Source organism: Acartia tonsa, chromosome 11 (assembly GCF_053477335.1).
Source record: "Acartia tonsa isolate MP-2025a chromosome 11, ASM5347733v1, whole genome shotgun sequence".
In the NCBI taxonomy this organism is placed as follows: domain Eukaryota; kingdom Metazoa; phylum Arthropoda; class Copepoda; order Calanoida; family Acartiidae; genus Acartia; species Acartia tonsa.
The window spans coordinates 43089657-43115805 of NC_137270.1; the positions used below are offsets into that span (position 1 = coordinate 43089657).

Genomic DNA, 26149 nt, shown 5'->3' on the forward strand with positions numbered 1-26149 from the left:
GTTGAAATTAAATGATCTTTTTTTAATGAAAATTTCCTTTTAAAAGATACTTGAATTGAATGATTAATTTAAAAAAAAAATATTTAATTTAAAAAAAGGAATAAAAACAATTTGTGTAGTAGAATTTGAGCTTTTAAACATTAGACTTAAATTGCGTCCTGCGCTAAAGTAAAAACTAAAAAGGGGGTCATTTTTTCGCGTATTTTTCAAAAATTGTGTTTATTAAGAACAGTTTGACTTAATGAGCGCATTTGACAACTTTACAGAAAATACGCGAAAAATAAATTAAACCCACTAGCATAACACAAACATTGAATGGTATCAGATATGTTTGAAATTCGTTTTTATCAAAGTTATTCTCAAAAGGGCTTCTTATTAGTTAGTTATAGATGTTTAAAAAGTAGAAAAGATATTAAATTGTATCACATTAAAGCCATAATTTTAAAAATAAATTTTTGTAACCCTGCTTTTTCAGTTTCTGTCTAAATATTTAAGCGCAGTTTTTATAACTTTTTATAATATAGTCTGGTCCTTAAAATTATACATTAACATCCTAATTCTAAAACATGAATTACATAATAATGTAAAATACAATCTTGTTCTAACCTAAGGATTTATGAAAAAAGTGTATGAAACAGAAAGCCTTTTTTGATAAATTTTAAGGCAATTTCTTGGTCCTAATGTTGATAATTGCTTTTTCAAGGATTCATTTTAGAGTAAAATGTTATTGGATGTTCAAATGTTAAAAAAATCTAGAATATAAAAAATTTGTTTTTAGCAGGAGAGAAAGTACAATGCCAGTTAAATTAATCATCCCTTTCTTCCCCCCAATAGTTGCATTTTAAAATTATTTGGGGGAGGATTAATTAAAATTTCATTGTCCAATTCAAGAATACAAGGTTATTAGGAAAGCCTTTGTTAGAATGTCATAGCTAAAACATAACGGTGACACGTCTTTAAATTTACGATTTTATAAATTTGCCGCCAAAATGAACCAATCAAGGATCTCTGTCTCTGAGAGAAGACTTTTGATTGGCTCATTTTAGCGGCTATTTATAAATTCAGAAATTTAAAGTAGTGTCATCATAACTCTATGTAGCAATACACTAATAATTCAAAAGCATAAATTACATAAAGCCAAGTGTACCTATCTTTAAAAAGGTTTATCTAGACAAAGTCAATCCTATAATTTATTTATATAATTCTACCATTTTAACTAGCTCAAAAACTTATTAGTGTATAACTATCAAAAGTTATTTTTACATATAATTAGTAGCACAGCTACTCTATAACTAGTATAGCATCTATCTGCACTTAGATTTCAAGATTGGGTACGAAAGTGAATAGTTTAGCTTCTCTGGCTCCCATGACGACTTCCTTGGAGGGGAAAGCCTTGACTTCCAATGTGCCGTTTGCGGGTGCTGAGGCCAAAACGGATCTTGCCTTCAGCCTGAAAAAATATGAAATTAACCAACTAAATCATTTACCCCCTTTTTATGATTCTATTTTAAATTCTCACTACCCATCTATTTGGTTGAAAACTCGTATCTTAAGCTTTACCTATAAATTTTTCCCAATGCATCACTTACTACGTATTAATCTATTCACCTATAACCACATGTCTTATCAAATACCCGAGCTCTGATTATTGATCTGTCTAGAAGTTCCCCAAGTTTGTCCATATATATATCTGTCTATCTGTCTATAAATCTAACTATCCATCTATCACTGTACCTGACAGTCTCGCCCATGCCCTGGATATTGGATATGTCCAAAGTGGTTGCCTGACTGCCTGTGTTGATTACCATGGCAAAACCGGGATTACCACGCTTTACTCTGACAAAAGAAATTAAGATTAAGACCATATACGGCATTGATATTTTATCAGAAACAGATAAGGTACCGTATTTTTAAAATTAATAGAAAATAAAGGTGGGGAGCCTCAGCCAAAGGACCCTGTCAAAAAAGCAGGAATTAATCCAATAAGGGAACAGTAGCTCTCACAATATTGCGTAAAGTTGTGAGTAAGACTCCAGTCAAAGGCGCTTATTAAGTCTAACTGGTCTTAATGTTGTACAAACGCATAGTATAATTAAACGCATATTTAAAACAGTTGGACCTAATAAGCGCCTTTGACTGGAATCTCACTCACAATTTTACGCAATATTGTGAATGCTACTATTCCCTTTAAGTTTTATTCTTTGTGGAAAATTCGTGGATATGGTATGTTTAGTATAGATCAGAACCGGTTTTAATCCAGATGAAATGAATGGGTACTGAGATATACTTTTACCTGGTAATGACGCTGCAATCATCAAACTGGTTGTTGTACAAATCTCCAAACAGAATGGTGTCCTTAAAAAAAAAAAAAATTGATTTCACTTAATATTTTTTTTACATTGTTTTGGAGAGAGAAAGGGGACAGTAGACTTAAATTCAAATGGGGTACCCAAAATTTTGATAATACTTTCTTTCGGCATTCATAGGATCAAGTATTTTACTGTTGGTTAGTTCATTTTAGATGTATTTAAACTTCAACAGAAGGGTTATTTTTGTTTATTTGTAATGGATTTGTCCCGTAAGATGTCGTTTAATACTACATTACACATGATATATATACGATTCTAGCAATAAAATTCTTGTAATTAAATATATGTAAGCGCCCTACCGTGTGCCTAAGCTCTGCCAGTTGTGAGAAAACTCCCCAGTGTGTGTTGGTGCCCGCCTTGAACTCTTCGGACTGTACGGATCTGGATGACCAATCACTATCGCCGGATTTGAAGCCTAAATATGTCAAAACAAATATTAAACACTCCATGAAAAAGCTGTTATATTGCTTAACTAAATCATTGAAATTTAAATGCGAAAAATACATTTCTTCAGGGAGAAAGGTACAGTTGACTTTAAATTACAATGATACCTAATGTTTTAACACGTTCTCTCTATCGCTGGCTTCAAATCTGTAGATACTATTTTAGTTTGTTAATTCAACGTTCCCTGATAAAAAAAATGGCTACCAAGTAGCCAATATAACCCAACCTAACCTGAACTAAAGTAATAAAAGAAAAACTTCCACTTTCTTAATTCAATTTATTAAAAAAATAACCACCACCCATTTTACAGTTCTTTAGTGCTCAACAAGGTTAATACATGTGGGAATTTTAAACAACAAGCAGAAATTCCTACCTAATTCATCACCAGCCCTGACAATGGGGGTGGCTTTGAGCATTGTAGCAAGCATGTTGACAGCATCAACCATATCTGCGTTGCCATCAGCCACTCGTTCACTGCGAGAACTAAAACGATACATAAATAAGTAATTATCCTTATGTAAACGTAACAGGATGTGCGTCTGTATCTTAAGATCCCATGACTTTCCTTTACATTGATGTTACTCATTGGAGTAGGTTTATATTTAATGGAAGGGTACCTCCAACCACCCAAAATAAATTTCGCCTGAATTTTTAAAATTACTTTTCTGTTCGAGACTAAAATTTAAAGTGGTGGGTCAATTCCCCCGCCCCCCTTTCCTCAAGTAACCCTAAAAGGTGCATTTGCTAACTATGTACATGACTATTGAGTATCCAAACTACCAATTATCACCTAAGGGCAAGGGGAAGTTACGTGAATGAATTGCGACTGAAAAATTCGAGATGCCACATGTGGCCTTGAACTTGGACTCTCACCACCGTAGCTTAGTGCGTTACCACTGTGCTACGACTCCCCTTTAACAAAACACATGTAGAAATGTACATTACCTAATAACAATTCCAGGCCAACTGTTGTTAGACAAAGCTGTTTGTACAGAATTAACATAATCAAAGATGTGAGGAGCGGTCAACTCGGGAAGAGATTCCACCATAGATTTTCCAGTAGCCAGGTGGAACAGAGATCCGACATGGTTAGCCTAAAGGAAAGTCACAAAAAAATCATCATTCGAAGTATTTATAACGAATTTAAAATTTAGGGTAATATTCGTGCTGCTGGATCCAGTAACCTTGTGATAATCCCAGGAACCAAGAAGCAATCGTTACCAGCAATATTTTACCATGAACTTTACTTGACCCGAATATTTTTTTATAAATTCCTCCCATTAAAACCAGGGAAGGGGTAAAGAATGAACTTTGTATTATAATAAAGCTTCTAATATATCAAGGGAAGATTTAGAACAATTTCAAGGGAAGGTATTTTAACCCTCCCAAGAAAAATCTTCCCTTCAAAAAATACCCTTCAATTTCTTTTTTTACTTTTCAAAAAAACTGAAATAACAACCCCCCTTAGTGCCTCTAGGGGCATAGCCACAAATGAAATACTTTTTTACCTGGACATCATTGCCATACAGAGGTGCCAACTGCTTGAGATCCAGGTCAGTGAAGGCTGCCAGGATTCTGGATTCTGCGGGCTCCACACCATCCAGGGTCTCGCGCAGGCTTACAATCAATGATTTAGCATCCTTAAAATAAGATTTATTACAATAGATAGTCAATCAAGACACAATATGTAATACACTTTAAACAATATTTGTATCGAAAGAAAATGTTTGTTTTATACGAATGAAATGAAAAACTATTTGTTTTGTTTAAAACGACCAAGCTAATAGTGCTTGATTCACCTCTACAAGAGACAAAATGAATTGAAAATGATTGCTGAAATAGAAATTTATATCTTCATGTCTTAGAATACCTACCTAGTTTATGTTTTTGAAATAGGTTGAAAAACATACTAACTTTAAAACAATTTGAAAACTTTCTAACGCATTGTGTGATGGAATTATTTCTCAACTATTTTACTATTATTAATCTCCTAATATATTTACTAGCGACTGCGCCCCAAGAGATGATAAAAAAAAGTTAAGGTGAAATTCGTAAAAAAAAATAAGAAGGACCAAGGAAATCTTCTACAAAAAAAAATATGGACCAAGGATATCTCCTACAAAAAAAAATTCGGGGGAGGGATTTTTTGTTTTTTTTGGGGGGGGTTGGGGTTGTCCAACTTCCCAAGAAAATAGGCTAAAACCACCACAGGGCCAGTAGGTATATTCCCTGAAGAGTAGAATCCGATCGGTTTAGTGGTTACCGAGATCTTAAGCTTTAGACGGACTGACGGACAGACATCAAGCTACTTTTTATTATAGAAAATCAATTTTAATTTCAATTCTTAACCTGATTATCATTGATAACACCATCAATAATCTTGGGAGAGTTGATATTGAAACCAGAAACTCCTCTGGCCGCCCAGGTACTGATGACAGTCTTCAGCTCAGCAACTACCTGCAATAAACAATAAAGGGGGTCATTTTTTTCGCGTATTTTCCGTAAAGTTGTGTGTTTCTGTTTGTTGTTGTCACAAAAAGAACTATAACCAAAAATATTTTTCAGTACCTCCAACAATAACTCCTCCCATATATGTTCCCCCCCCCCCCCCTTTTGCCATCAGATTTCTAAGATTATATATTAGCCCTTCTATTAAGGGATGAAAATGTTATTTTACCTGGATGTTTGAAATATCTAGTGTAGTGCCAGCTGAATAGAATCCATCATTTGCTTGTTCATACCAAGCATGGTGCACTGAAGTACTGTCCGGAACAAAATCAACTATAACCTAAAATATATAATAGTAGTAAGGTTTATGTTTCTTAGTCCGTTAAGATGTCGCTAACTAATGAGTCGATTTTAATGAAGCTTCACGTAGGTCCCGGGTTAAGTCTCGCGAGATGGTTTTAGGCTATTTCATTTTAAATAATAGTCTTGAGATCGTTTTATGGTAATTTTTTTTTTTAAAGTTTATCCCATTTAATGCATATGGTATTGGCATATTTGATGCTTTAATTAATTCTTTATTGCATATGTTTAAAAATGAAGAAGAAAATGAAATATCTACCTGCTCAGTATTTATGAAAAAAGGATCCAATGCTTAAAGTTTTGGAGACTATTATTAAACCTTGGTATATGGTTCCAACCAAACTACAGTCTCTCTAAACTCTCCAACCAGTACAAAAGGAGTAATTTTGTTTATCCTAATTGGTGTTGTACATTAAGCTAACGTCTATTTTCTTAAACCTAATGCTCCCACAACGATATCAATCTAATAAAAAAATTGATTTTAACGTCCGGTCCATTTTCTCATCCCTGAAAAGTCTCACCTTTATATTTCTCTGTTGTAATTGAGCCACCAATGAGTTCCATTCCTCCAGTGTTCCCAGGTTAGGATCAACATCTAGGAAGTCAACCACACTGCCTTCATCTTCTAGAAAAAGAACATCATTATAAATGGGTGTTTTCCCATTAGACCTATTTCTTTACCACAAAACACTTCCCCCCCTCTCCTTTCTTTCTATTTTTTCACCTCCCAAGAGTAATCGCCACTTACAAAATAATCCCCACAGAATTTCTTACTTAAAAATCAACTTAAGGGTTAACTTAACCCCCCCCCCACCCCTTCCCCCCACCCCCTCCTTCCATAAGTGACCTTAGGACTCTATTGAGGGGCGTAGTTGGTAATACCTGAAATCTTGAAGATGTTTCCGAGATATAAAGTATTGAAACCAGCCTCAACCATGTAATCCAAATCCTCCATCAGACCTAAAATAAAAGTAACCAATAGAATTATTGGGTATAGTCCTTTCCACGACATCCCTCCATAAGGAGCGATTCTTCGTATTTTTCACAGTAGCTTTTCTCCTATTTCTAGCCCCTGCGGGGGGCTCTAACCCTGCGGGGCCAATTACCTAACCCTGTGGGGCAATCACCTAACACAATATAACCTAACCTAACCTAACCTAAAATAACCTATAAAAAGCCATTCTAAAAATACGAAGAATCGCTCCTTATGGAGGGATGTCGTGGAAAGGACTATACCCAAACTTTATTATTTAGGTAGTCAAATTGGACTAAAAAGTATAGGGTAAGGGGGGGGGAAGTTTCGGTAAGGGGCTATTCTCGGTAATTTCGACCTACCTTCATTAAATGACCTTTTTCTCCATGTTCCTTTCAAATGACAGAAAAAAACATGAAAGCAAATTTGTTCCTTATTAAATTGCCTACAAAAAAGTATAAAATGAATTTTTTGTGAGATGAATATTAAGGGTACTTATTGGGTCTCAAAGTCGGACGAAAAATTTTTTTTTTCCAAAAATTTTTTAGTAGGTGTGTAAAGATCGACCTACACAAAAATTGGTAAGACCTAGAGCTGATCTGAAAAACTTTTTGAACTAGAAATTGCCCGCTTTTTCCAAATCCGTTGAGAGCTTTAAAATCGGGTTAATATTTTTTTCAAAAATGACCAAAGTTGGCGCCGGGGGAAAAATCGGTAATTTCAAAAGAAATTAAAATTCAACTTTTAAGGTCATGTTTTCATGTTTTCTTTTGTCAAATCTATTATTCCATATGGACTTTTTAAGAATTAGGCCTAAAAATGAATAGAACAGATAAAAAACAAAAAAAAATTAATTTTATTTTTTGAATCAAAATTTTGCGAGGAAAAAATCAAAATTTCTGGTCCTTTGAAAAAAAAATATTTTTGACATAGGAGGAATAGTCCGATCTTTATGAATTTTTTTGTGGTTAATCCCAATCACCTATACTAATTATGATTTATTACGCTTGTTTGGTCGTTTGGCCTTTTTTCATCGATTTTTTTAAGGTTAAAATGTAGTCAAGATTTTTTTTGCAAAGATGACACTTTTGCTTCAAATTCAATTTTTGAGGTCAATTTTAAATCAATTTTCATGTTTTTTGGGCTAAATCTATAGTTCAATGTGAGCTTTTTTAGGATCAGGCCTAAAAAGTAATAAAATACGTTTTTTTCTTATATTAATTTTAAGTTTTTTAAAAAAAATTTTTCGAAAAAAAAAATCGAAAATTCGCGTCTTTCAAAAAATTCATTTTTAACATAGAAGGAATAGTCCGATCATTATGAAACTTTTTGTGGATAATCCCTATAACCTATACTAATTATGATTATTTATGTTCGACTGGCCGTTTGGCCGTTTTTCATCGATTTTTTTTAGGTTGAAAAAAATTACCGATATTTCCCCTGGTGGTGGGGAAATATCGGTAACTTTTTTGCGGTCAATTTCGGCCAACTTCTAAAAGTCCTAGGATAATGTCCTTTTAGGACCTGATAGTCCTTTCCGTAAGCTTTCTACTGGTCTTGGTTTCATTTGAAAATATTAATATTTACCCCATTTTTTTTCAAAAAAAACGAAAAAAAACCGAAATTTCCCCCCCCTTACCCTATAATTTTCTTGATAATGTGGCCGGACTGTTCCTACACTGTGTTACTATTGGACTAATCTAGGGATTGGTCATCTAGACATCTTATATGAATTGGTTAATCAAATATCTGTTGTAGACATGACAAAATATTCTTGGAACTTTGATATGACATATCTTGTCTGGAAAGTTAATCCAATATTTGTTAAATTTTGAATTTATATCATATTAATATTGTAATAATATTCAATTCAAATACAATAATCGAGGGGGGGAGTAAGGGAAGGAGGAGATATTGGACTATTTATTACTCTAATCCCCAAAGTTTTATGATAACGTTTACTATTCGTTGGCTCAACAACTTTGGAGACTTTAATTAAATTTTGATTGGTTTGTTAATTAAGTTGAGTGTCCAAATGTTTCAACCAGAAATTGTAATCTACAGAAGGGATAATTTTGTGAATTATAATAGGAGATGTACATTTATCCGCCAATGTCTTATCCCTTTAGATCCCTGGGTGGAGGTAGTAATAAAGGTTAAAATAGACTAGAGCTTTTTTTATCTCATTTATTCTAACTATCACAGGCACAATTTTGTAAGTAAAAACAAAAGTAAAAATCTTTTATTTTCCTTGTCTGCATTCTTTCTATAAATAAAGCCAGACACACATCATGTTACTTTAGAGGATACTGAAGTACAAAAGTCAAGTAATTTTCCTTATGGTATTTATTGAGGAATTTTTTTATTAAACATCTTTTATGATGGAAGATAAAAAAGAGAGAATCATAACTACTTTTTTATATGAATTTTTTTATAAGCAAAGATGCTCTAAAACTATCTTAGTGTTCCTTATTCGATGGTTATGAACATTGTCTGTATCTTAATTAACTATATCTAATTATTTATAACCCCCAAAATGTCATGTTGAATGATTTATTGGCAGCCGGTATAAAACTTATTTAAGATCATGTTTGAAACTCTTATTACTGCTCTTTTAAGCATTGATAACACAATACCCCATTGAATTTTAAATAAACTCAAAATAAAGGGTAAGGGGGAGGGGGGTTCTAAGCCTAAACCCGGCAGAGCTACCTAGCACCCAAGATACCCTAACCTAACTTAAAGTAATAAATATACGGCAAAACTTCTCCCCCCCCCCTCACTTATTTTTATTTTTAATAGGGTAGGGGTTAAGTGCACAAGAGAGTACTTTGTGTTAGAGTGCCCGCTTCATTTACATGTTTTTTCATATTCAATAAAATTATGTCTAAATCTCAACATGTTTAAAATGTTCATAAATATTTTTCTATATCAAGGCCATTTCAATTAAGTATGTATGTATAGTAACTCAATTCTATAATATAAATGTTAAAATAAATTAATATTTATATTTTAACAGATAAATATGTACTTTAAAATTCTTAAATATCATTTTATAGACATCTTGTATCATATTTCAAGATATTTTTACACTTTGCTGATATATAAAAAATATTAATTAATGATTGATAAATATGTGCAAAAAATCAGTCACTGCAAATGCAATATATGATGATTTTTTTGGTAAAAAATCTATTAAGATGTTTTTTTTAAAGAACTAGTGCTTCGCTCGTAATCTCTATGACCTAAAGAGGATTTGAAAGAATAGAAATTAATATCTCTTAATTTTTTTATTACCAAATAAATTTCTTAAAACCAAAGGTTTTTCTATAATTAGGACCTGTACGTCCGTCCATACTAAACGGTTCGCTTTTTTCGTGAATTTCGGCGTATTACAATTGTTCTAGTGATTTCAAACTTTGAATGATGTTTCCTGTACATTTACGTAGCAATTCTATAATCGTTACCAGATGCTGATTTTTAACTTTTTGTAAGACACTCTAAAACGTTTATGTTCGTTTTTTCTACCGTTTTAAGCAAGGGCTACGCTTTTGTGGATTTTTACTTACAATGTTGCCCTACTTATAGACATAATTGTCCATGTTAAAATTATTTTAAATCTATAGGTAGGTAATAATAAAACTGCGTTCTTTAGAGAAACTATTGATCAATATATCTAGAAGAGCATATGACTGACACGTACATATGATGGCGAGGGAAAATACATCAGAGATAAGGACAAACAAAATAAAAAATATAAAGGGGGGAGGCGGTTGTGACACCTTTTGAAACCAAAACTAAAAGTCAAAGGAACTCAACTAAAAAAAATTACAGCACTGAAGTTTGATATGGCAGTTGCGTTAAAGAGGTAAAATGTGAAACTGTGAAGAAACGGCGGCAAAACCGCCGCTATCGCCGTATTGTTTTTAGGCGGGAAACAGAGATAGCGGCGGTTTCACCAACTTTTCTTCCCAGTTCCACATTGTAACTCTTTGAAGCGACTGTCATTCCAAATTTTAGTGCTGTAACTCTCATATTTAAGTTGAATTCCTGTAGTTTTAGTTTCAAAAAGTGTCACAACCGTCCCCTCCTTTTTATTTATAAATCTTGTTTTGTTTAAATTAGAGGCTACACCCCTTAGGGCTTCATAGGAGCACTTGAATGGTTATGTTAAAACTTCCATTTCTTTTTCCTAATATTTATACTTTTCTCTTCTTTTTCATAACTTTTCTCGCACAGAAAATAGTTTTTGACGTAGGGGAAATAAGTAAAAAAGTGCTTGATGTAATTGCATTAATAGTACTTTTTACATCGTACGATTTGAGACGTCTTTTTGTTGCGTATATTACGAGATAGTTGATTCGTTTTAGTAGGAAAGAAGTACCTAGACGTTGGACTGAAAGTTTTACAGTTCACCAAAGATTTAACACGTTTTAACACGTTTCTCATAAAAACTTTGAAGGCTTTTATACAATCTTGAATAGGTTATTCAATTCAACAATATCAAAATTTTTCAACGATAACTTTTATCTGCAGAATGGGTAATTTTGTTTATTAAAATTGGGGCATGTTTAAAGACATAACAATTGCCTGAGTTTTAATGCATTTAGATTCAGTTCATGTGGGCTTTCTTATAATTTATTAAAAGCGAAGCTTTTCTATAATTAGGGTCGGTCCGTCCGTACGTACGTCCGTCCGTCCGTCACTCCGTACGTCCGTCCGTCACGGATAGCTTTTTTCGTTAATTTAGGCATGTTAGAATTGTCCTATCGATTTCAAACTTTGCATGGTGATTCCTGCAGTAGTTAGATACGATTTAGAATGCGTAGCAACTCTATAAGCATTACCAAAATGTCCGTACGTCCATTTTAAACATGTTGACTTTTTTACTTTTTTAACAACAAATTTTTATATGATGTAATTATCCGATTGATCTGATTTTTTGTATACTGATTCCTGGGACAACAAAGTACAATATTATAAGCGAAGCAACTCTATAATTAAGTCCTAAAAATGTAAGTATGTCCATAAACATCATTCTGTATCAAGCAGTTTTTCAACAAATTTACTTACAATTTTGCATCGACTCTTATACATTTATATTCTGATTATTCAGTTCTGACACTATACAAGTGTTAATGTCCGTTTGTCCTACCGTTTCAGTGCTTCGCTTTTATGGATGTTGTCATCCTTGTTTTAAAATATGCTTCATAAGACATTTTTATGTCAAATTAGCATTTAAAGCATTTTAGCTTAGTTTAAATTGTTTGCTTCTTTTTAACAAATCAGAAATCTGCTAAGTAAGATTTTAGTAGGTCATAATAAAGAAGTTGCTTAAACACGTATTTAAAGCATGACTTTCTAAGAAACATATTATTTATGTTTGTAGCTACTCTAGAATTATTGGAGAACTAAAATCAGGATCTAAGGGGATACGAAAAAAGACGATAAATTGATGTACAAAATTACTCCCTATGTGAATTAAAATTGTTGGTTGAAAAGTTTTGATACTTTTAAGTTTGTACCTCCCAATCAAGATTTAATTATTAGTTAGTTTCCAAACTAATTTTTGGTTCCAGTATAATTTACATTAAATTATTCCCTCCTCTATTTTAATGGATGTTGACATCCTTATTTTTTAGAAGTTTTAGAACTGTTACTGATTGCTAATGTTATTTTAAGTTTTATCAATTAAATGATATGATACGTTATCGATAAAATTATATATATTTTCTTGTAAAAGTCTAACTTAAAAAAATAGTCTACTGTAAAAACATATATAAATTTTGTAAATTGAATCAAATGCTCGTATTAAGTCAAGAAATCATCAAATCAGTTCTTTGTTGACTAAGACAATAGAATCATTAATTGACAAGAATTTGTAAATAAGCAAAGCATTATATTAAATATGTATAGAATGCTTTAATGTGCATAAATCAATAGATTTGGTTATTGTAAATAGTAATAAATATATATTGGTCATTGGCCCATAGAAAAAGAATTTGGTATTATATTATCACAAATATTAATACTTTTTCGGTAGCAGTGCTTCTCTATAAAAATTGGTATGTCCGTACGTCCTTTAATTCATCTAATTAAAAGATGTTTCTGCGAGTATGTTTTTGTTTAGCAGCGAAATAATTGACAATTGCGAGCATCTAAAGGCTTTGTATTCGTATGTAAGGGTCAGAAAATAGTCTAAAACCATCTCAGGGACTTTACGAAACTTCACGTTAAAGGAGATCCATATCGGTTAGCCAGATCCAAAAAATATTACTACTAAAGGTATACTTCATATTATCAAATAAGAATTGTACCTAAGAATAGTTTTCTACATAAGCAAGAAAAGTCAATGTATAAATGTCTAAAAACTACCCCAAATTCTGTAATACTAGAGCAAACCAGATATATTATAGGAATATAGGAATAAATCTGTGTAAATATATGTGTGTGTGTGGGGTCACGGGGTGGGGGGAGGTGTGTGTGTGTGTGTGTATATTTGTGTAAAAAGATCTAAATTAACTAGAAATTCCTTTAAACATTGAAGGGAGATTTTTTAGGAAACAATATTGCTTATAATATTGTCATAAATTCTCTTAAACCACTGAAGAAAAAAAAACAGAGATTCTAGGGGATAAGACAAAGCACGCTAAAATGATGATGAAATAAATTAACCCTTAAATGAATATTTTCGACACTGCAAGTACCAAAAATCCAGATTCAATAATATAATTAAAAAATTTGCAGTCAACGAATGTAAGAGTGTGATTTTTAGACAATTTCTGCTAACATAAAAAGAATCAGTCAATTATCATTCTCATTCCTTTGTTTAAATGTACTTTTATGCCTACACTAGGTCAAAAAAATACTATATATATAAAACACTTTTTTCTGTTCTTTTGCATATTGTTGACAAAATTATCCTTGTTCACTACAAAAATTAATCTTTTATTTTATAAAGTAGTAGTTTTTAGTCTGAAGCTTAATATCTCGAAAAATACTGATCCATTTTTTTGTGCTTTAAAGGAAAGTTTTATAATTATATTTTGGTGGTTTTAGGCTATTTGACATCACCTGCACACCACTAGAGGCTGGGGCGAAGCAACAAGTTTAAAATAATCTATGTAACATTTTGCAAGTTGTGGATTTTTTCAGCTTTTTTGTATGGCCACGGAGAAAGCTAATTTGGTGTCGGAGAGTAACTCCGAGGAAAGGAAAGCTAAAAGTGCTTCTGTAGTAAAAAGTGTGTGTGTGTGTGGGTCTGTTAGTGTGTGTGTTTGTGTGTGCGTGTAGAATCCGGATATTTCAGGTAAAAATACTCGGGATCTGTGTTTTACTATGAATCAAGGTTAGGTTATGTTACTGCAGGACAATGACTGAACCAAAAATCCAGTTTTAGTACTATATAAAAAAAAAGCCAGCTATTGATAGGATTTTTCATAAGTAGTAAGTTTTTTTTTGTCTGTAGCTTAAGATTTTGATAACCACTGAACCAATTGAGTTCTACATTTTAAGAAAGTTTCACATATGTATTATAATGGTTTTAGACTATTTTCTGTCATTCCTTAACCCTTCGAATACATGGACCCTAGAAGCTAGTTTTTTTAATAAAATGTAGGTAAATTTTATACTTTTCATCTTTTTTGCAGTTTTCTTGGTCTCCGACGACCCTGCGAGAGAGAGTACACTGTACACGTGATTATAAATTGCGGAGAGAAAGAAAGGGAAAGGATTTATTTAGCCGGCAGCAAAATCTGATGCAACATGTTGTAAAAATTGCCCAAATTTTGGTGGTTGATGAAATGTTCAGCTTTTATTTCGTCAAAACTTTTCGCGGATTTTTTTTTTTTTTGTAGAGGCTATTATGGAACAAATAAAAGATGATGAAATTTACTGAAATTATAAGGAATTGTTTGAGGTTGTCTCGAGGTCATGCAAATGTATTTTTGGTCAACTTAATTGTTATTTTGATGTACTTTTCATAATCATTGAATTAAATTCAACAACAAAAATTCTACCGTCCATAGAACTTAAACATAACATAAAAATTTAAAATGTAAAGAAACAGCCAACTTATCCTATTTTATTAAAATTGTAAAATTAAGACAGTCAAAACTTTTTGCCGTCTAAAACTAAATTTTTTGAAAGGAGGTGCTTACACCCCACTTCTAAGCTAAAAACTGAACTGTTTATAAAAAATGTTAAACTTACCAGCGAAGAATGATTCATCAGTTTGTTCTGCGTAGTCGGATTTATCAGTCTAAAAAATATCAATTAAGAACAATTTATTAAGAAAATCATTGAGATTTCAAATACTGTTTATAGGAAGCTATTAATGAAAATAATGACTAGTTAAACTAGAAGGCATATTTCTAAATGTTTTTTAAGACCTTTACAAAAATCGTATTTCTTCTGAACATACTTAGGTATAAATTTTTACCTTGTAGATTGGGCCTTTCTGCCACCACTCCTTGGGGTCGGGGGAGGGGCACTTGGGGGCGTAGATGATGATGACCACGGAGGCGGCCAGCATGCCAACCCAGGCCAACCAGAACAGCACAAACAACGACATCCTCAGCTTCACCCAGAAGGGGTCGTTGGCGTATTTCATCAGTTCCTCTTTTGACAAACCCTAAATAGAAAATCTTGATGTTTTGTGTAGAGCACCGAAATTCCCTTATCTTGAAACAAAAAGGCTAGGTTAGGTTATATTAGATTCTGGGTGGCCCGCTGGGTTAGGATAACGCAGGTTAGGCTATCCGCTAGGATTTGGCATTAAATATACAACTTCTCCCTTACTATAAAAAATAAGGGGAGATGGTGGTGCAATGCCCGACAGGCACTTTGTGAGATTTTTTTCTATTAAGTCAGTGATATTTGATTTGTAGAAAAACTATTCTGCAGTCAACTATTAAGAAAACAATACTATTTTTAAGTAGTATTTGCTTTTTTTTATGTTATTTCGACTTAATTATAGCTTAGAACAAAAACTTTGCTCAAAAATACATATTTTATTTACTTTCATGCAACTAAAGATTAAACTATTTTTATATTAAGAAAGTTTTGGTGGGAGAAAATCTCTGGGATCAAATCTAATTTTCTTTTCTTTTCATTAAAATTTAATTAAATGAAGAGAACAATTTTCGGTTGGCATTAATTTCCGCATATTGTTGCAAATTCGCAAAAAGGCATCATCTGTAATACAAAGATGTCTCACCGTCTGAATAAAGCATAAGATTTCGCTAACCGCTTGTCCGATGAGGTTGCAGCTTTTCAGGGAATACACCTATTGTCCTGTTGTGGTACCATCCCCATGTTGATTAACAAAATTACCCCTTGAGTACATTACTTTTTTTAAATTTTAAAACTGTAAGGTAAAACTGTACGTGTTAACCAACCAATCAATAATTAAATTGACCTTAGATACAAGTGGAGAAGTGAAATCACACTATAATTTGCATATGAATAGTTATCATTATTTGGACAGAAGATCAAGAACATATATCATACGAGATAGCGCAGCTACTCTACAATAAAAATATGTCCGTCCGTGTGTCATTACGGCCCTCGAAGCTAACAACACTGTTCTTTATCTTATTATCTTAATATCCACAGAAAGCTGTATATAATACGACGCGATAAATAACTATTCTTCCGTTTGCTGCGCTACTTATAGAGTTATTTTTATCTCTTAACAGAGCATTTAAGATAATCTATAATTAAATCGCCAAAACTGTAAGGATTCTTCAGTAATTTGATATTTAATTGGAAATTAATCTCAACCTTATCTCTTCAAAAGTCTAACTTTATTTTTTACAAGCGGTTACGCCTCTACAGACCTTGGGAGGGGAGGTTAATTGTAGTTTTAAAAAGAAAAGTTTTTTTTTTCGGGGGGGGGGGAGTCTTTTTTTCTAGGGGAGGGTGGTGGTAACCTCCCCTAAAATAGTAATAAACCTTCTCAGGACCAATGAGAAGCTACGCTGTAAAGGAGAAACATATCGGTTTAGTGGCTAGCGAGAATTCTTCGGTACACTGAGATCCTTTTACTTTATTAAAAGTATAGATAAACAGTAGCCATATTGCAGTAGCAGCAGCAGAAAAAGACAGTTTGAGGCCTATTAAGGCGGCGGCTGCCAATGAGAAACAGAGGGGGGGGGGGTAGGTTGTGCTAAAATTCCGTAAAAGTGTGAGTTTTAAGACTTAGAAATAGGAGTAGAACTCTAAAACTTTGTATGGCAGTTGCACTAATATAGTACAATATAGTACATATCCACGTTATACCCTATTAAAGCAACTGCCATGCCAAATTTTAGATGTCTACTTCTATTTTAAATTCTTAAAACTCACACATTTACGGAATTTTAGCACAACCTACCTCCCCCTTGAATGAGGAATTATATTTCATGATTAGTATTGACATTTGAAGCATTTCTTATGAAGCTAAATAATAAGTGCGAATCAAATACGCTTCAACTTCAAATAGGAGACATTGATACATTACATTACAATTTAAAGTGACAGGATGTCTTTCTGTCTGCAACCTAAAGTTTGAAAATCATGGTCTCTCATGTGTTGTCTTAAAAACATTGGGTGCAATTACAAAGAAAGAGGGGAAACAATGGGCTGTTTATTACACTGGTCCCAAAAGTTTTACAATAACGTTTTCTTATTTAATTGCTTAACAACTTTGGGGACTTCGGTGAATTTTGATTGGTTGGTTATTTAAGTTGAGCGTTGAAACGTTTCAACCCCTAATTTTAATCTACAGAATGGATAACTTTGTGTATCAGCAAAGGGGATGTGTACATCAATTTATCGGCCATTGTCTAATCCCTTTAGATTCATGGTTCTTTATTGATCATCATCGGGGATGAACGTCGTCAATTTATCGTCCACTGCACTGCCTTATACCTGTAGATAACTTACCTTCTGTTCTGTAGGTTTTTCTTTCTCTATAGAAGATTTTCTAATTTCAACTTGCTTCTCGTCTGTCAGGGCCTAAAATATTTATATTTCTAAAATATTAATTATGAATGAGCCTCGCTGATAATATATGTTGGTCATCTTTGTTAGAAGAAACTGTTATATATCAGCTTTTTTGAGGACTTTTAAACACAAGGTTCGAGAATGTTTTTTTTGCTATTTTTCAGTCCACCTCCCTCAAATTTAGAGCTCTTAAATGCTATAGGCGAAGCCACAAGTAGCTTAAAAGTTAATTTTATTAAGTAATGTTTCTATTGTATGCTAATTATTTGTACCTAATAAAATACATGTGTTTATTATTTATTTAAAACATGATTTCATTATGTTATAAAAATATAAAAAGTTTGTGATACACATTTTTTTGTATTATTTATAACATACTAGCGGCTGTAAAATTTTCGATTTATGTTGATTTCTCTTATTAGGGTGGTGGTACCCTCCCCCAAAATAGTTATAAACCTTCCCGGGACCTATGAGAAGCTACCCTGTTAAGGAGAAACCGATCGGTTCAGCGATTAGCGAGATCCTTCGGTACAGACAAACAGACAGACACCCTGTTACTTTATTATAAGGATGTTTCATTCCAGGGATGTCAAAGTTTTTTTTTATTTTAAGGGAGATAAAATGAAGGATTTCTATGGTTTCAAAAGGGTAATTTATAGTATTTTTTCAAATTTTGACGGGGTTAAAATGATGGGATTCAAAGTTTGAGGGGTGTTCAACACCCCTATATCCCCACCATTGGACGTTTATGTTTCCTTCCTAAGGTATTACTTGATACATGAAAAAAATAAATAGAGAAATGAAGAAATTTTCAACTGCCCTGAAAAGAAAAATTTGAAAGAGGAACAAAAAGATATATATAATTTGAGATACTAATCAAACTAAGGGAATAGAAATTATTTTTATATGGGAATATTTTATTGTTTTTTTTTCAGCCAATTTAAACAGTTTATATAAGAGACACGCCTAATATTGAAAAGTCCTGTTTTGCTGCCCCCCCCCCCCCCCCCCTCCCACTCTAAATTATCTACAATTGTGTTTCCTTATTTAGAATTAGAGTGAGTATACTATAACCCCCCCCCCCCCACACACACACACACACACACACACAACAAGCTAAACTTGCCAATCTAGAAAATAGGGGGAAGATACCAGTATTACTAAAAGTAAACTAAAACTAAGGATCAAATCAATGCAAAAATTTCAAGTAAATATCGTCGTAAAATAGATAATGTAAATAAAGGACATTTATACCCACACGTCTTTTGAGTTGATTATACAAATGCTTCGCTGCCTACATGGTCCCTAAAACATTTTGCCGTACGAACTGACCGACCCTAATTGTAGAAAAAAATTCGCTTTTGAAGACATGTAGTTATAACAATTTTGTTATCATATTGTATGATTTAATTTTAAAAAAATTGTCCTTGTGCTTTGACATTAAAATTTAAGAATCTTGTGTCATATTCTAGGATATAATTTTTAGAAAAATTGTTCCTTGTCCTGTAGATTTAAAAAACTAGATTTTAAAATTAAAAAATTTCATGAATGTTTCTTTAAATTTAAACGAGCATCCTAGTTTTAACACAAATTTTGCATAAATCAAAAATATTTTTCATTCTGTATTCTTAAGTAAAATGATGTTTAATTTTTAGAAAAATATGTATGTCGAAAATAATTTTCTTTAATCGCCAGGATAACCAGTAGTTTTTACATTATAGCAAGGTAATCAGAAAAAAATAAATTAATTACGTACGTCAATTTACCTAAGTAATAATCCACAGAAAAAAAGAAATTACTTTTACCTACATATATTGATTATGCATGGATAATCAATAAACTTATTGTGTATTTACAGAGGTAAAATACAATACATTTTTTGGGAATAATCCCTTTCGTGGCAACGCCCCTTAAGGAGCGATTCGTCGTATTTTTGAAATGGTTTTTGATAGGTTATTTTAGGTTAGGTTAGGTTATATTGGGTTAGGTGATTGCCCCACAGGGTTAGCCAATTGGCCCCGCAAGGTTAGAGCCCTCCGCAGGGGCTAGAAATGGGAGAAATGCTACTGTGAAAAAAAACGAAGAATCGCCCCATAAAGAGCGTGGCTACGAAAGGGACTATACCCAATTTTTTTTACACTTGAACAGTACCTGTAAATTGTAAAATCCTATTATTTGACTTACTGTCATTCCCGTATAGGGAAGCTTAACTTTGTACCTTAGATGGTTTAAATCATCGGATAGTTTTAGGCTGTTTTTTTCCGTTTGTTTATTTATCACTTTATGGCAGGTTATGATAGGATATGTTGGGTAGCCACCCCACCCCAACATATATAGGTATTTAACCTATCAAAAAATAATGAAAATTTGTTCAGTGCTCAAAAGCACCCACATGATCCAACTACTTTTAAAAACCCCCAAAAATGACAAATGAGTTACCTTTTCTTCCTCTGCGATTGGCGCATTTTGTGCTTCAACGTCCTCTGTCATTTTTATGCCTTATATAGGTAATCTGTAATTATCATAAAGTAACAGGATGTCTTTCCATGTCCTGTTTGTACTGAAGGATCTCGATAGCCGCTAAACTGATATCGTTCTCCTTTAGAATGTAGCTTCTTGTGGGTCTTTGCGAATTTTTATTATGGGGAAGGGCACCACCACCCTCCCAGGAGAAATACTAGCACCCCCACCAAATTTTTACTTTTTCTTTTTAAAGGCGAAGCTTTTCTATAATTAGGGTCGGTCCGTACGTCCGTCCGTCCGTCCGAGATAGATAGCTTTTATTCGTTAATTTAGGCATGTTAAAATTGTCCTATCGATTTCAAACTTTGCATGATGATTCCTGTAGTAGTTGGGTACGATTTAGAAAGCGTAGCAACTCTATAATCATTACCAGAATGTCCGTACGTCCATTTTAAACATGTTGATTTTTCTACTTTTTTAACAACAAATTTTCAAGTGTTCTAATTATCCGTTTGATCTGATTTTTGGTATATTGATTTCTGGGACAACAAAGAACAATATTATAAGCGAAGCAACTCTATAATCAAGTCCAAAAATGTAAGTATGTCCATAAACATTATCCTGCTTCAAGCAGTTTTTCAACATATTTACTTACAATTTTGCTTCGACTCTTATACTTTTAAATTCTGATTATTCAGTTCAGATACTATACAAGTGTTAATGTCCGTTTGTCCTACCGTTTCAGTGCTTCGCTTTTATGGATGTTGTCATCCTTGTTATACTAAAACTGAAAAAAAACAAGTGGGGGTTGATCAGTGGCGTGCGAAGCACTTTGTCTAGGGGGGGGCATTTTGAAGATTTTGTAAAATTTTGCCCCCCCCTAAATCAAAGTGCCCCGGGGGGGCACTTTGCTTTAGGGGGGGGCATTTTGATTATATATACTAATTTTAAATAAGGGCGTTTTAAGGGGTGGGATCATTTGATTATGGGCCTTCTAGTCCTTATCCCTTCTTCCCCATCCCTTCCCCCATCCCTATTTCCCATTTATATCCCCATCTCTTCCCCCCCCCTATCTCTTCTCCCCCATCCCTTCTCCCCACCCTGCAATGACCGAAGGGAAGGGAGCTAGAAAGCATCTTTGAAAAAAAAGTACAGAAGATAATTTAAAAAACAACAAAAAAAATTACAGTTTTTGGTGAAAAAGTACAGTAAAGTTGAAAATTAAAAACTTAGGTGTCAACATCTAAAAATGGTTTTAGCGCATTTTTCTTATGCTCAAATAATCAACCTTTTGCAAGAATGGCTGCTAAACACTTCAAAGTTGAGATATAGAGCTAAAAATGTATACAGATACTATTAGGGACATGTACTAGAACATATCAAAGTTTGAAGGTCATATCTCAACCAGGGAGGGAGTACTGGCCCCCCAAAGTCGACTACAGAAAATCCATTTTTTTAAGAAAAATGCGCTAAAACCATTTTTATATGTTGACACCTAAGTTTTTAATTTTCAACTTTACTGTACTTTTTCAACAAAAACTGTAATTTTTTTGTTGTTTCATAATTTCCCTTAAAAAACGAAGAAAATAAGCCATTAATCATTAAATTCTGATAACTATAAGTGGGGTAAAATTGCTTTAAAAAAAGTGCTCATAAAAAAAACACACTGTATTATAATCCACACAAAAAATTTATCTTACCATAAAAACCAAAGATATAAAGAACTATGTAAAAAATAAAAAAAATTACTTGTCCTTTCATCTACAGATATAAAAATCTCTTAGAAATATGGAAAACTTTGGGGTATAGTCTCTTTTGTGGCAACGCCTCTTAAGGGGCATTTCGTCGTATTTTCATAGTAGCTTTTAATAGGTTATTGTAGGTTAAGTTAGGTCAGGTGATTTCCCCGCAGGGTTAGGCAATTGGCCCCGCAGGAGCTATAAATAGGTGAAAAGCTACTGTGAAAATACAACGAAATGCACCTTAAGAGGCAATGTCACAAAAGGGACTATACCCAAAATTAAAAAGATACAAAAATAGCAAAAAACGTCCTGAAAAGCAGTCCAACCTCCATGAATTTTTAATAGTTAATTATACTCCATAATGATGGGAATGTCAACATTAAGTTTTAGCCTTCTATCTTTAATTGCAGTTGAAAAAATCACATTTCCCCCTTAGCATTACGTAATGACAGTCATAGTGAATTATAGAGAAGCTAAAAAGTTATATCAACATATTCTACCCTCTTTAAAACTCTGTTAATTTTTGATTAAGTGGTGTTTCCAAGGATTTATAAGGACGGTGCTTGAAGCACACCTAATAATATTTACTTCCCCTTTGAACTCTAATCAATTAAAGACAACAAGAGTGGCATATTTTATCAAGTTAGGAATATATATAGAGTGTAGTTAGTTTTAAGGGTTTTTAATGAAAAATGCCATAAAAAAAACTATGTCTTTTTGTAAGGTTATGTACACAAAAAAAATGATAAACTTATCCTGAAAATAATATGACATCATATATAGTTATTCATTTAGACAGACATACAGTGTTGAGAAAAAGGCTTAGATAAATATCAACGCTGTTTCTTTTTATAGAAATAGCTTTTTGATTAAATATTTGTTGTTTACACATGTTTTTATAGAAATAAAAACAAAATATACAATCTATAATACAAAGTAAAACAATGTCTGTCCGTCTGTCCGTCTGTCTGTCCGTCTGAAGCTTAAGATCTCGGTAACCGCTGACCCGATTGGATTCTACTCTTGAGGGTATATACCTATTGGTCCTGTGGTGGTTTTAAGCTATTTTCTGGGGGGGGGGGTGGGACACCCATAACCCCCCCAAAAACAAAAAAATCCCCCCTTGTTTTTTATTTTGCTCTGCTACAGGCTGCTGCAGGCTGCATTTTTTTTTTTTTTTTTTTTTTTTTTGTAACCTTTGTGGAAGGTTTCCACACTTTTTTTACCATCTCTTGGGGCAAAGCCCCTAGAGGCTAGGGGCGAAGCCGCTAGTGTGATAAAAAGCAGAAACCATTTGGAAGGGCGCGAAGAGCAAATTTTTTTCTTCAAATATGCAGGGAGGGAGGGGTTTTTGGGCTATTTATTACACAAGTCCCCAATATTTCATATAAAATTTTCTTATTCATTGGCTCAACAACTTTGGGGACTTTAATGGAATTTTGATTGGTTGGTTAATTAAGCCGAGTTTCCATACATTTCATCCACTAATTGTAATCTATAAAAGGGGAAATTTTGTGTAACATCATTGGGGATGTACAAAATTTCTTTTGTAAAAAGTTTATATTATACAAAATAAAATGCTTCCTATTACCTGGTTTGTTATGTTAAGTGAAAAAAGATTATAACCTAATATCTACACTAATTTAAAAATTTGGTAAGGTTAAATGAATACTGAATAGTAACTGTCTGATTGGCGCGAAGCGCCGAAATTTTTTTTGGAGTATTTCTTGATCTTTTTTTTGGAAACTTGGATAGTTTTGCTTTTTGTAGGGTAGGGGGCAAAAAGGGGCATTTTTGTTGACCAGGGGGGGGCAAAATGGGGCATTTTTCAACATTTAGGGGGGGGGGGCAGGGGGGGCGGTGGCTATGGGGGGGCAGGGGGGTGCGTTTTGGTCGCTAGGGGGGGGCGATTGCCCCAAATGCCCCCTTCGGTTCGCACGCCACTGGGGTTGATTAGAGGCCTCTGGGGGTCTAAGGTGCAGGAGGGGAAGTATTGGATTCGACCATCTACTGATTAGGGTAGTAATTTTTTTTAAAGTGGAAAATTGTTGAAAACCTTCCCTGAACCTAAAAGAAGGTTCACTGTAAAGGAGAACCATATCGGTCTAGTGCAGTGGTTTGCGAGATCATAAGACGATCGATTAGGAATCTTTATAAAAAATAAATAATTAATATAAAAATAAAAAAAACTAGGTCAAATAATTTAAAAACTTGACAATTTAGCAATAAAAAGAGAGCTTTCTTCAACTAAAGTCCTATTTACCACATGTTTTAAATATGTTTATCAATATAAATAAATATTTTTAAGAATTATAAACTAGTTTTTGTTATCACTATAGAGATCACATATATTTGTCTATTTACTTTATTATAAGCTAACATGTATTACATATTAACTAAAATTAATTAAAACAAGTATTAGAATAATTATTGAAGTTATTCACCTTACACGTCTCTGCTTTTACTAATAAACACAGAGCTAGCAGACAGGTTACTTTGCAGAAAGAAGTAGAGAGAAGGTGTGTGTGTGTGTGTTTGTTTGTTTGTGTGGGTGTGTGTGTGTGTGTGTGTTTCTCTTACGTGTGTAGTGTGTCGCACGGACGGACTCAACTCGTAGTTGTGTGAATGAATACTACTCTCTCAATGGATATAACATACGTGGATATTATGACATGTCGTCAATTCAGGTTTTTCCTTTAGTCCTCATTTATCAGCCAGATCTTTCCTGCAGAAGTAGGGATGGGGTGGATTGGAGGAATCTTTAAATTAGCCAGCTGCAAGGACCATTTTTTTAGAGTAGGTGAAAATATGTTGCAACATCCAAGTATTAATATATCAATTACTACTCTCTCTCTCTGTGTTATCATGGTTATCGAAATATATATTTGGCAGCGTTGCCATAACATAATAAATGGTCGACGCCAATTTTATAATAAAAATCGATATTAAGTAGATTTAAAAACTAACGAATGGATCTTTGTTAAGACAAAGAAAGACAATTTGGAAAATTAATTATTTGGGACAAAGCTCTTATGTAATTTGCTTTTTCTATTTAACGATTTTATGGTTAAATGTGATATTCTCGGCTGTTATTTATGAAAGACGGCTGCATTTTATACTGAGGATTTATTTTCACAATGAGCATCCGGCATACTACTGACTTGGTCTGTCAGTCTGTCGGTTGTGGTCAGTTATTTTACTGCTTTACAGAGATAGAATTAGAATTTATTGTTAACTAATTAGCATCTACTCTATAACTTACTTGGAACGTTGGTCTTTCTGTTTTGTTGTAAATAATTCGCTTATAAGTAGCTTCTTATATGTCCTGGTAAGGTTTATTACTATTTTGGGGAAGGGTACCATCACTATCCCAAGAGAATCAACTCTCCAAAATAAATGTTTTTAACTTTTTCATTAAAAAAAACTGTAATTGTAAGGGGGGGTTCGTCTTCCCCCCCAACCTAAGGGTCCCTATATGCCTCTAGAGGCGTAGCCGCTGCTAGTAGAGTATCCAATGATATAAAGCAGTAAGGTTTTTTATCTGAATCTCAAAATTAGGCAATTAATTATGAATAAAAAAATCACGCAACCTTTCTTTTTTTTAAATCAATCTTTAAAGTTAAATAATGTGAAAAGTATAAGTTTAAATGAAAAAAAGTCTTTAGTAAGTGCTATTTATTTTTGATGATAAAGATTTTGCAAAAGACGTTTTATTGCTATGTTGATCAGAAATATGTTAGAATTTGTTGTTAGGTTTTTTCTACAAATCTTTATATTGAAAGTCTAAATTTGAAAATTGTGATTTTTTTAAAGCTTATAGTATTTATATAAGTTGTTTGTATCTTTAAATAAAATAAAATATTAAAAATTATTTTTTGTTTGTTTTTTATTAAAGATTTTCATATTTTTTCATTTTTTTTTCAGAACTTTAAATTGAAAAAAAACCAAAAGACCCCGCTAAAATATTTTGTCTACACCTGGAATCATCAAGGATTTATGTATATTTTCAACCTACATAGGTCGCAGGGCTCGGCACTTACTTTTGTCTTGATTCAATTGTAGCTCACAGTGATACATGATAAGATAATCGCTTTATATACAACAAATTATAGATATTGGGTTAGGTAGACAATGGGTGTGGAGAGAATGGGGAAGTGCTGTCCAGGTGAAAGGCAGAAGGGCAGGCCTGTATGGGGGTAAGGCTGGCGTCCCCCGGAAAAGGGTAAGTTAGCTGGAACATGAGGGGGGAGGGGCAACCCCTTCCCCCGTCGGCGGCTGGTAGTGTTGACCATATTAAGCTGGCGGTCAAACAAAAGAAAAGGGTTTGTTGAAGAATGTGCTGGGTGGAGCTTTAACAGAGAAAG

General features: G+C 33.2%; 1 protein-coding gene across 9 annotated transcripts; it reads right to left on the reverse strand.

Annotated features, from left to right (window-relative positions):
- Positions 1–75: 75 nt before the first annotated feature.
- LOC145332586 (amino acid transporter heavy chain SLC3A2-like) lies at positions 76–20174 on the reverse strand. Of its 9 annotated transcripts, XR_013884225.1 has the most exons (18): positions 20020–20174; positions 17521–17592; positions 15035–15226; positions 14806–14854; positions 6504–6581; positions 6143–6246; positions 5491–5601; positions 5163–5270; positions 4322–4453; positions 3759–3907; positions 3187–3296; positions 2669–2784; positions 2294–2355; positions 1735–1836; positions 1264–1450; positions 914–932; positions 296–358; positions 76–175 (listed from the first exon to the last, which is right to left on the reverse strand). XR_013884225.1 is itself a non-coding variant. In XM_080177593.1 (15 exons), exons 1-15 carry the CDS (start codon positions 20068–20070, stop codon positions 1315–1317), a joined length of 1572 nt encoding a protein of 523 aa, XP_080033719.1. In that variant the 5' UTR covers positions 20071–20174; the 3' UTR covers positions 76–1314. The 9 variants fall into 9 exon arrangements, 1 of the variants encoding a protein (XP_080033719.1); XR_013884219.1 differs by having other exon boundaries at positions 76–358; positions 914–954; positions 1209–1450; XR_013884218.1 differs by having other exon boundaries at positions 914–1450.
- Between the last annotated feature and the right edge of the window lie 5975 nt (positions 20175–26149).

Excerpts from the sequence above, each read along its gene's own strand:
- LOC145332586 (XM_080177593.1), bottom strand. The coding sequence starts at position 20,070 with ATGACAGAGGACGTTGAAGCACAAAATGCGCCAATCGCAGAGGAAGAA. Across the intron at positions 6,247-6,503 it reads AAACATCTTCAAGATTTCAG|AAGATGAAGGCAGTGTGGTT; the intron begins GTATTACCAACT and ends TTCTTTTTCTAG. Across the intron at positions 1,451-1,734 it reads GGCATGGGCGAGACTGTCAG|GCTGAAGGCAAGATCCGTTT; the intron begins GTACAGTGATAG and ends ATATTTTTTCAG.